Raw genomic sequence first — 12,153 nt, 5'->3', positions numbered from 1 at the left:
CATCAAACATATCAAAACACTAGAAGACAAGTAACTCAATTGTATCAATTGATTTCTTAGCAAATCTTCAAGAAAATATTATATACCATAGAACCCAAATACAGAACCTGTAATTTCTTCTGATTTGACTACAGTTTCATAAAACAATGAAGAACCCAGTTACGAGATCCGAAATCGCTCAAAGAACCCAGTCATCAAGATCAGCAATTACTCAAAGAACTTCACACGAAGATTCCAATTTGCCTAAAAACCCCCAATTTCTAAAACAGTAACAGCCAAAACACATAACCCAAAGGACTTAATCGCCACCCACAGAAGATCGCAGGCTCGATATCATGATAACCAAATCAAATGTGTAGGAGAAATCACAGATGTACAAAGAAAATCACAATGATGATGAACAAAGGAAGCAAGAAACTAAGAACTCTAGAGAGAGAAACGAGTGGAAGATGAAAGAGTAATTGTATTGAATGAATCCAAATGTAACAGATCACATCAGTTATATCCAAACAATTCTAACTAACTTGCTTATGTGGCAATCATATACATCTCTCCTTATTTCTCCTTATCATGCTTTAACCATTCAATGATTGCCACTTGTACATTTTAGTTATTATATATATTGGATAATTTAATTACTATTTTTTATATGTAATTTTATTTTGAACATGTCAATTTAAATTAAAGTAATTAAAAAAATAAAATCATACAATTAAATTAAATTCAAAAAGTAAAAATTCAAAAAACCTTGCAGTACCAAATACTTCGTTGCACAAACAATTAATATAATTAAATTTATGTAAGATAAATAATAAAACGAAAAAGTCAAAAACCTTATGCGACAAAATATTTCACCACGCAAAATATTAAATTAATTTATTTTAATTAAAAAAATTAAAAAACAAAAATCTTTGCACGACAAAAACTTCGTTGCGCAAACAATTAATATAACTAAATTTATATAAGATAAATAATAAAACAAAAAAGTCAAAAACCTTATGCGACAAAATATTTCACCACGCAAAATATTAAATTAATTTATTTTAATTAAAAAAATTAAAAAACAAAAATCTTTGCACGACAAAAACTTCGTTGCGCAAAGCTTTGCGTGACATTAGTCTTCATCGCGCAAAGTAGCTTTGCACGACGAAGATTAATTTTTGTCGTGCAAACCCTATCTTCACGAGCTTTTTGCGAGACGAAGATTAATTTTTGTCGTGCAAACCATATCTTCACGAGCTTTGAGAGATGAACCATGCTCGACCAAAATTTCGTCGCGTAAGGTTTTGCGCAACGAAATTGTACTTTGCGCAACAAACTTATTTCGTTGCGCAAATTGTTTTTTGTAGTAGTGTTATAAATACCTAAAAAATTAAGAATTTGATTATGTGGGGAATAGTTGATCCCATCATATTCATTCTCTTTCCTTTTCCTAATTTTTCCTTCCAAAAGAAAACATGTACAGTTGTATAGGTTTTTTTTAGGGTGTGGGTGTTTTTTAGTATATTTATTTAGTCATGTGATGCTAGCGGGATAAAAATGTTAAACTAAATTTGCACATCAAATGATATGTTACCAATAAGAAATAAACACGTTAATCAACGTTTAAGTAATTATCTAATCATCAACAATCACATCATTTGGTTTTCAAATTTGATTTAAATTTTTTTGTTTTCCCAGTATTATTCTACTCATTAAAAAGCCAAATGATAAGAGAATGCAGACATAGACTAGCCAAGTTTGTTATATATTCATTCTCTTTCTTTGTTCTTAGGTTAATAAGGTTAAAATTGTCCTTGCATGGTGGGGTAAATAAGTTATTTAATATTAAATTTTAATATAGATGATGCATTCAACATTTTGTAGAGTGTTAATATAAAAAACCTTGTTCTTATTGTACTCTGTTTTTGCCTACAAATTTGAACCTCTTTTTCTGTAGTTTACATGAATTCAATATAGAACATGTAATGTAAAATAAAATAATAAAAAGGGGCAAAGAGAGTGCGTAAGGTAGAGTTGACCCAAACTTTTAAGTCAAGTTGGAAAGAAAGGAAAGCAGAACCGGTGGTGGTTTTCATCAACTGCATAACCAGGTAGGTCTGAGTTGCTAGTTTTTACTTGGAGATTCCACATTACAAGGGGCGTTCAAAACCCTAATATATACATTTCAATGCAAATGGGATCGTTTACCCAATCGGGAATGTTTCTAGCTTAGCTGGTTTTGTAGGGGCCGAGTGTGCAATGATGTCCCAAAAATCCAACTCCATTTAAGGAAATTGAAACTTATAAGGAAGTTAAAACAGCTCCAAACAAATACAATACCAAATTACAAATCCATGGGTCGTCTAGACTGCCATGGTTTAGCACACGTGGCAGCAGCCCACGTGGTCTCAACTATTAGCTGGCTGTTACGTTGATGGCTGAAGACGGCGCCACTGGAAAAACAGGAGTATTCTACGTAATACGTGCCCCCCCCGGGTGCAAATACACTTATAGAGAGAGAGAGAGAGAGAGATGGAGAAGGGGTGGAGGAGACGGTGGGGACCGGCTGGTGGGGTGGTGAAGTGGTGGTGGCGGTGGCTACACATTGGGATATCAACGGATTGTTGGTCCTACCATCTTTTGGGTTAGGGTCCCCACGCCTCGGATGTGGGCCCCAGAATAAGGAGTATTTTTTGGAGGCATTGGGTCTTGGTTTGGAACCATCCGGTTACTGCAACTATAAATATACCATTCAGGGTTATGTCTCTCTCACATCCATACATACACTCTTACACAGACAGAAGACGCGCGCACTCTCTCTCTCTCTCTCTCTCTCTCTCTCTCTCTGAAGAACTCTGGCTTTGCTTTCTTTCTTTATATTAAGCAAGCACTCTGTTTCTTCTCCTCTGTTCTTCGGCAACACCGCCAAATCTTTATATTCTCACTCCTCAAATCCTTTTTTTTCAAGGTCTTGCTTCAAGAATTCCTTAATTTTTTTGAATGGGTTCGTTTTAAGTTTTGATTTGGTAATCATATTAGACATCAAATACCACCTCACCATTTCTAACTGACACATGTTTTTTGGGTTGTTTGAGTAGATATGACGAAGCAGAATGTGATAGTTTCCCAGCCCGATGCCGAAATCATGAACATGGCGATATCGGTGGCTGTGGCCAACTCTTCCATTTTCACGGCGGTGGCCGAAAAGCCTCCAGTGGGACCTCCAGGGTACATCTCCATTTCTCGAAGGAGGTTCGTGAACTTGAAGAACCTTGACAGTTTCAATGGAGCTGAAAGAATTAACTCTTGGGTGGACTCAATGAGAGCTTCCTCTCCCACCCATATAAAGTCCTCATCTTTTCTGAAGGAAGATTGGATTGTGAGTTCCATTTTGCAAAATTTGTCTTCTTTACCAGGTCAAGATCAAATTAATAGAAAATATTAGGTTCTAATTTTGTAATATTGGTAAAATACAAAAACAGCGTCAGCACCCATCGGCCTTGGACATGTTTGAGCAGATTATCGATGCTTCAAAAGGGAAGCAAATAGTCATGTTTTTGGACTACGACGGCACACTGTCACCCATAGTTGAAGACCCAGATCGAGCTTTCATGTCTGATGCAGTAAGTGTATATATATACATATATAATATATATATATATATATGTGTATGTATCATCTTTCAGTCTTATCCATCTTTTCTTTCTTGTTTTCTATCCGGTCCATGTTTCTTAACTTTTGTGTAAAAAACACAGATGAGAAAGACAGTGAAGAAAGTTGCTAGATCTTTTCCCACAGCCATAGTGAGTGGAAGATGCAGAGATAAGGTATTACATTTATTTTCAAGCTCCTTTTAGTCACTACTTACATATCTTTTACAGCATTTTTTAAATAATTTTTTTTCTTCCAGTTTTACTTGATTAACTGTATATTTTGTTTCTGGAAATTGTGAACTGTAGGTCTACAAATTTGTAAGATTGGCAGAGCTGTACTATGCTGGTAGCCATGGCATGGACATTAAAGGTCCAGCAAAAGGCTCCAAATACATGAAAGTGAGTGTGTGCTTGTACTGTATTATCAGTGTCACCCTAATCTCCTTCCCACTAAAAAGAAATAAAAGATAACAATTATCACTATTACAATCTTTTATTCAAATTTTTTTATAAATTTTTTATTTATTTTTAATTACTCTTTAGGGTAGTCAAGGTGTTCTTTGCCAACCAGCAAGTGAGTTTCTTCCAATGATAGATGAGGTTTACAAATTGCTTGTTGACAAGACCAAATCAACTCCTGGAGCCAAAGTGGAGAACAACAAGTTCTGTCTCTCTGTGCACTTTCGATGTGTTGATGAAAAGGTATTCACTTGATTATAACAACTGGTTCATGAGAAATATATATTGATTTATTTCAATTCACTTTATTAATATATTTAACACATGATAGAAATGGAACGAACTGTCGTTGCAAGTTAGGTCAGTTCTGAAGGAGTACCCAATACTCAGACTTACCCAAGGAAGAAAGGTACGTTTATGTTGTGACATCTACTTGCCATCCAGACAATTGAATCTTGAAGTTTCGTTTTGGTTTATTAATTTAACTTCTTTTTTTTTTCTTTTTCTTGTTGGTCAATTTAGTAATATATGTGGTGTAAGTGGGATTTGTATCTTACTTTGAATATTGCTACTTGTCTAATGCAGGTCTTAGAAATCCGTCCTACCATCAAATGGGACAAAGGGAAGGCTCTTGAATTTCTACTAGAGTCACTCGGTGAGTATATTTGCATTGGACTGTATTCTAAATTTTTTTATACTACTCAACTTTGCATCGGTAGTTGGAATATATGCAGTCCTAAAAGAAAACTACCCCTCTAATTATTTTATTTTCTAACAGTAATATTGTTAAAAAAATTAATATTACAATGATGTGCGATGCTTTTTCTCTTCTCATCGACAAATTAATTGAGGTAGTAATTATCTTTGAATATGTAGGATATGCCAAATGCACCGATGTATTTCCTGTATATATTGGAGATGATCGAACGGATGAGGATGCATTCAAGGTATTAAGAGAAAGAGGACAAGGTTTTGGCATTCTCGTCTCAAAAATTCCCAAGGAAACCAACGCCACTTATTCTTTACAAGAACCAGCTGAGGTGAGTGACCACTGTATTGTTGTACTTATGTATATCTTCATTTGATTTCATTGGTTTGTTTGTTGGTTTTTTTTTTTCTTCATGTTTTTGGGTTATTCTAATTTTTATGAATTTAGCATATATATTTTGGCTTTAGAGTTAACTTTATTTGTTAATTATTTTGCAAAGGTTATGGACTTTCTTCAGAGATTGGTTGAGTGGAAACGAAAATCAGTACGATCCCATGCTATGCTGTAAAAGAGTTTGAAGATATAAATATATTCGAATGCAACCTTCCAAGAATTGTCCAAGGGGGTGGTTAATTTAGTCAGATAATGTAATTTACTTTTGAGGTTAAGTTTGGAAAAGCTCAAGAAAAAGAAAAAGAATTGTAACTTTTCTTGGCTTCAATTCCTTGTACATTTTGTGACTATCCTGTACAAGGAATATATTTATGTAATCTGGCAAGTTTGTAAATGGAATTATCTTATTTCTCTCTCTATCCAAAGTTAATTTATCTCTCTTTATTGTGACAAAACAAATCATAAAGGCGTGCCTAATCCTATCGAAAAAAATCTTTCATTATCTGTTTGATCTTTTAATGTTATGTGATTCGACTAAGCAGCCGTTCTGTTAACAAACTAGCAGAGTCCTTAGAGTTATTACTTAAGGTTGTGAGATAATATAGGTAATTGTCCAAGTAGGATACATATTGGTCACTTCCTTCAATATAACCAGAAAAAAAAACCAACACACACACACACACATAAATTACACTTTTTTTTGCTGAAGCTTACGTGAAGGAAGTTGACATTTAACTTCAAAGTTAAGTGGAAATAGTGAAAGTAGCTTACCTATTCATAAATTCATGGAAGGTCTCTTGTGACAAGTTCCGTTATGTGTGGTGGCACTCAATCGAAAAACATACTTAATATATATCAATCGGTTTCCATTCATGAACTAACATGCTCAAATACCATGAAGCCATAGAAAATATCAATGTCCCACCCTAAAGTTAATTAACAATAAAAGAGTAACTCAACTCCTTACATGCTCAATGTCCCATGCAAGACAACACTTTAGATCCGCACAACAATAAACAACGTACAAATAAATAAGTATTGATTGTGTACATTATTTAAATCGTGCAATGTTATTTAAATCTCACAAGAATAAGCCGCCTAACTTGTAACTTGTAAGAAAGATTAGGTGCTTTATTGCTTTGAGATTTTTTTTCGAGGTCCATTGACTATGCAAAATAGGGAAAACCGCAGTCTCGGTTGTGATTTTGGTGCTTGTATCTGTTAGAGTATATAAGGCAGTTAGGAATGTGATTGTTAGAATAATTAGTTAGGATTGTTGGTAAGGGAGTGAGTCGGTTAAGGTGGTTAGCCTAGCACTCATCTATATAGTAAGCATACCATTGTAACCATCGAATTAATCAAGGAAATATCAGTGCAATTCTTTCTTTCTTCCTCTCTAAATTCTCTCTGATTCCTTCTTCTTTTTCCTCTGTGATCTCTCTGTTTCTCCTTCTGCATATTGCTTAACATGGTATCATCGCCTCACATAGACCTGGCGCTTCCGCACCTCAATCAAAGCATTTCTTTCTCTTCTTTACCCTCTAGTTTGCAATCTGTTGTGTGATAAACAAAACAATTGGCTTCTTCCGATCTCCATGAATCTTCAAGAAATTGTTCTTCATTTCTGCATACCAACTGTTCGATAGATTGTCTCAGTGAAAGAATTCTATACAACATCAACAATGGTGACTACTGATCAGTTAAAGATCATTCAATCTCCGATCACTGGAAGATATTGACCAGAAAATATTGGGTATGTCTTCTCTGTTTTTCTGGGCATCTCCGATTGCCCATTTCTGCATTCTACATTCAACAAAGTTGTGCACACAAGGTCTTTGCTCTTTGTTCTCAAAGAAAACTGATCAACCAGTTTGATTTGTCAGCAACAAATTTGGGGTTTCTCTTCTAAATCTCTATCTGGGTTGTTCATTTCTACAACAAAGGTTATGGTTACCGCTGCACAATTGCAACTTTTACACTCCCCAATTGTATCGTTGATTCCGTCAGTTTCTTCCTCTACTTGTGTAAAATTAGATGCGCCTAACTACTTGCAGTGGCATTTTCTGATGAAGATGATGCTACAAGGTCATGGCATTATGGGATTCATTGATGGATCGAATCCTTGTCCTCCTCAGGCTGTGGCAACATCTACACATTCTGTAATCACATCTGAATCATCTGTCAGACCAGAATTCGATGAATTTAAAGTGTGGAAAATGCATGATCATGCTTTGATGTTGTTACTTACTGCAACCCTTTCTTCATCTGCAATTTCTTGTGTGATTGGTAGCAAGAGTTCTCAAGAGATGTGGGTTCGTCTTCAAGACGAATTTTTCTTACCAGTCACAAGAACTAGTATCATCAAGTTAAAGACTGATATGTACAACATGAAGAAAGGATCCGATTCTGTTTCCCAATATCTTCGACGGCTTAAAGAAGCAAGGGATGGACTTTCTATTCTTGGTGTTACATTTCCTGATGAAGACTTTGTGGTCTTTGCGCTGAATGGACTCCCTCCAAAATACAACACATTTAAATGTGTACTCAGAGGGCGTGAGAATATCATTTCACTCAAGGACTTTCGTGCACAATTGTTTGCTGAGGAAACCATTGTGGATTGTTCTGCTGATTGGAATCCAGATTTTGCCTTCATTTCTGCACAAAAGAAGCAGGAGGAAGAGAGGACGTTTGATGCTTCACAGACAGGGGATCTTGGTGGAATACATCATAGTGACAGCAATGGCCTGGCTTCCTCTGCACGAAATCTTGGATTTCTTGGCCATGCTTTAAAACATTCACATGGATTTCGTCATGACCACTCCCGGCTGCACCAAGTGCAGAGTACGAAGAATGAAGAGGTTGATCCAAGTAGGAGGGATCTGGATGCACAACAGATAACTGCTATGGCAGGACAGCAGTCAATTTATGGTCATAACAAGGATGGTGAACTGAATTCTCCATCAGCTCACAAGTTATCGCCACTTGGAAATTCCAATGTCACAAATTTCCTGACGGATGCAAGAGAAGGTCTAAGTGTAAAAACTTCTTCACAATCTGCCTTCCAAGCCCAAGGCATGGTTGCATTTGGTGAAAGTGATTCTTAGAGTCCATCTATTAGCAATCATGTGTTACCTAATTATTACAAAAACTTCTCAGAAAGAAGCTTCAAGGAACAAGAACAAGAACAAGAACTGGACCAAGAACAAGAGCAACAGTTGGATTTGATGAACTATCACAGTTTGTCCTAAACAAGGTATGTGGAGGAAAAGACAGCAGTTGAAGATGAGAAGGTGGTTAATAACAAGGAACAAACTTCTGTATCATCATTTGATTTGTCCAGCAGCCAAGGTAAGAAGAAATCTGGTGGCGAAGGTAAAGAACAAGATCACTATGCACTGTTAGGTTTGAGTGATGCGAAATAGATAAGCACACAAATTAAACCCTCTTTTTGTCAAATTGTAGCAAAGATGTAAGTAGGGATCGTTCTAGACCGGGGATTAGGAGGGATTGCTAAACACTTGGAAACTGACTTAAAAACTCAAAAACAAAGTTTAAAACACTAAACTAGACTCAAAGAATGCAAAACTAAAGGTTAAAACACTTAAACAAACCTAAAACTCAAAACAGCAACCTAATGACTCAAAACTGCCTAAAAACCACTTTCTGGGCAGTTTTGAGAACTTAACAAGAACTTGGACGAATTTGGGTGAAAACTTGAATCAAAACACTTAGAAACACAAATCAAAACACTTTCTAACTAATCTAAGACTTCAAAATAAAGGGGGATTTGTTTTGGACGAAAATTGAAAACAAAACAGAAACTTTAAAACAAAACAGATTGTAAAACGTTTTTGGATGAAAAGGATGGATAAAAGGCTAGTTAGGAGGTTCTTCTCCACACATGTCACACTTGCAAACAAAACGATTTTCAGTTGTTCTTCCAATAAATTATGAATACTCAACGCCCCAAATTAACCGTGAATTGCACTAATTAACCCTCAGTTTTTCCACAAGTTATTGAGTTGGATGATTGCATACGACAACCCAAAACATTCCCTACAAGTTCCCTACATAAATTGCATAATAGAGATACAAGCAAGAATCATTAAGTTCTATGAAAAACATAAGCATTGACAAAGCATTCGTTACTATGAATTGCATGAAACTTATGCCAAGAATTCATTCAACGCGATCGTTTTCAAGCGACCTTCACTACTTGTGATTATAAGATTGTAACTATTAGGTGAAACTCCCTCATAATCTAGCATCATATTCATGCATGAAAACTAAGCGTGCACTCTCAATCAACATACACAAATAAGTTATCAATCAAGTAGATGAACGAATTGAATCCACAACTTATGAAATAACAACCGAATGTAATCAAATCATATTGCAAGCATGTACATGGTTTCGAATTCCCCCCTAACCAAGGGGGGTTTAGTTCCTCATTCTCACAACACAAAGAGTATCAAAATTAAACATGGAAATCAAAGGAAAGACAACACCTAAAACGTTCCAGCAACCCTCAATTGAATGGCATGAACGTCCCAAGCTTTCTCTCCTTCTCTTGGCTGCGGCACAAGGACTAGAGACAGGTTCTAGGGATTATTTGGATGGATGAGTAGGTAAGGAATGATATGGTAGTGTTTTGGGGACATGGGGGTTGCGGCAAAGTATGGAAATATGGCAGATTGGTGGAGGAAGGCTGCGGCAAAGTGTGATGGATGTGTTTGACGAATTTCTGAATTGTGGAGGGGGTGATCTCTGCGGCAAGGCTTTAGAACACATATATATAGGCACCACAAACCCTAGGGAAATCAGGTTTAAGCAATGGGCTAGGGTTTAGGTGCGGCAAAGGGCTTAAAGTCCATCAGAAAATAGGGTTTCTAGAACATTAGGTGCGGCCCAAACCCTAGGGGAGATAGATTAGGGTTTAACTTGGCAGAAATTAAATGATTAGGCCCTAGGGTGCGGCAAAGGGCTTAAAGTCCACAAGGAATTAGGGTTTAGGTCATCTAAAAGCCCAAAGCCAAGAATAGAAACTCACGAAAATGGAAACCTCCAAGAATAGGAACTTCCAACTTTAGAAACTTTGGTTGCCAATTCCGACTTCTTTGTTCTTCACTTTTATTTCTTCATTTCTTAAGCTTCTTTGACCTTCAAACTCGTCCATTCCTCGTGCTCCATTAGCATACACAACATTCCGGCTCAATTTTGCTCTAAAATGCTCCATTTCGCACTTCTTTGCATACTTCGTCTCTAAACCTGAAATTGCACGAAAATGACTTTAAACACTAAAATAACTAAAGAAAAACAACATAAATGCACAAGAACAAGCCCACTAAGTCGTATACATATGCTCCTATCATTGAGTCATTTAAGATCCTTTGCAACCGAGGAGCAGCTACCTAGTTCTGTTGGTGCAGAAAGTTCACACATTAGCAGATCACATACCATTTGTTCGCAGAAATATCATTTTGATGCTGACAACAAGACGAAAATTGGTGTTCCTACTCAAATTGTTGTACATGAGTTCCGGGGATTTTATGTACTTCAGTTATGCAATGGTGGATGTATATTTGATATTCAGTTAGGCTACCATATGCGAATTTCTGATAAGGGTGGGGGCACCGAGTCTACGCTGATTTGGGTACTATGGTATACACGGTATAATGGTAACATACGAGCTCCAGATGCTAGGAGGTTTCTTTTTGCAGGGTATGCGTGCAGCAGTGACCAGATCCTATACTCTCCAATTGTAACAATCTCATGCTTGAACCACCATGAGCTTGCAGGGGGATGTTAGAGTATATAAGGCAGTTAGGAATGTGATTGTTAGAATAATTAGTTAGGATTGTTGGTAAGGGAGTGAGTCGGTTAAGGTGGTTAGCCTAGCACTCATCTATATAGTAAGCATATCATTGTAACCATCGAATTAATCAAGGAAATATTAGTGCAATTCTTTCTTTCTTCCTCTCTAAATTCTCTCTGATTCCTTCTTCTTTTTCCTCTGTGATCTCTCTGTTTCTCCTTCTGCATATTGCTTAACAGTATCTACCTTTATATATAAACGTAAATTGCTTTGAGATTTAGTGTTTAGAGTTCGATTTGAAAATATAATTAAATGTAAATATAACATGATATTATAATTGACATAAGTCCTTTAAGAAAGCTAGAAGAACACTAAAAATGCTACAAACAATAAATTAAATGAAAGATAACATGATATATGTTCCATAAGTCGGCATTTTGGCACTAATGCACTTTTTGGGCTAATTTCTGCATCAAGTATAAATAAGCATATTAATTCCCACTGGATAAACACTGATATGTCTTGCATGCAAAAGAAAACCAGCAAAGAACATGCAAGTCTCTAAAGGGACATGGATTAGATTTTAGCCTTAATTACCCGATGAAGTATCCATCATTTGAGGATAAGATTACACACGAACGCCATATTAGTGATTGGACCATTGAAGAGATTCAGGTAGTGTGAGGGCCCTCATTAACTAAGACCCAAGATTCTTCTTTGCCTTTAATCGCATGTACATGTCATTGCTGAGTCAAAAAGATTTATTAACTAGCTAGATAGATATTCTGGTTTGTTTGTATTTTTTGTTTTGTTTTATAATCAAAGTGTTATATATTAATATTTTTTTTTTTACAAGATGCCATACAGTGATATTTCAGTAAACACTATTGCTTCAAGAAAAAATAACCAAGAAATTGATTTGAAGTGAATATGCTCAAATAAATAACTTAAGCAAACCCTTACAAGTAGGGATGGCAATGGGGTAGATTGGGTTCAGATGTGCTATCCTCATAACCAAATCTGTTTGTTTTCCCTATACCAGAAACCGTAAAAAACCCGAATGGGTATTCCCCGTAACTGGACCCGTTGGGTAACAGATTCCCATTTTATGAATTTATGATATTTTCATTTTTATGAAAAAT

At 36.0% G+C, this 12,153-nt stretch overlaps 1 protein-coding gene across 2 annotated transcripts; it reads left to right on the top strand.

Moving 5' to 3' along the window:
* The first annotated feature begins 2,752 nt into the window (after positions 1–2,752).
* LOC139187408 (probable trehalose-phosphate phosphatase J) lies at positions 2,753–5,615 on the top strand. 2 transcript variants are annotated; one of them, XM_070814442.1, is made up of 10 exons: positions 2,753–2,950; positions 3,081–3,361; positions 3,465–3,605; positions 3,738–3,809; positions 3,942–4,034; positions 4,179–4,337; positions 4,426–4,503; positions 4,680–4,749; positions 4,971–5,134; positions 5,303–5,615. In XM_070814442.1, exons 2-10 carry the CDS (start codon positions 3,083–3,085, stop codon positions 5,369–5,371), a joined length of 1,125 nt encoding a protein of 374 aa, XP_070670543.1. In that variant the 5' UTR covers positions 2,753–2,950; positions 3,081–3,082; the 3' UTR covers positions 5,372–5,615. The 2 variants fall into 2 exon arrangements, with proteins under 2 accessions (XP_070670543.1, XP_070670542.1); XM_070814441.1 differs by having other exon boundaries at positions 2,754–2,986.
* Positions 5,616–12,153: the final 6,538 nt, after the last annotated feature.

The sequence above is a fragment of the Malus domestica genome, chromosome 15 (assembly GCF_042453785.1).
Source record: "Malus domestica chromosome 15, GDT2T_hap1".
Taxonomy (NCBI): Eukaryota; Viridiplantae; Streptophyta; class Magnoliopsida; order Rosales; family Rosaceae; genus Malus; species Malus domestica.
Note: the sequence above shows the minus strand (reverse complement) of the source record. Positions and strands in the feature narration are given on the sequence as shown.

Coding starts and splice junctions, on each gene's coding strand:
- LOC139187408 (XM_070814441.1), top strand. Junction 4,338..4,425: donor TTCGATGTGTTGATGAAAAG/GTATTCACTTGA, acceptor AACACATGATAG/AAATGGAACGAACTGTCGTT. Junction 4,504..4,679: donor GACTTACCCAAGGAAGAAAG/GTACGTTTATGT, acceptor TGTCTAATGCAG/GTCTTAGAAATCCGTCCTAC.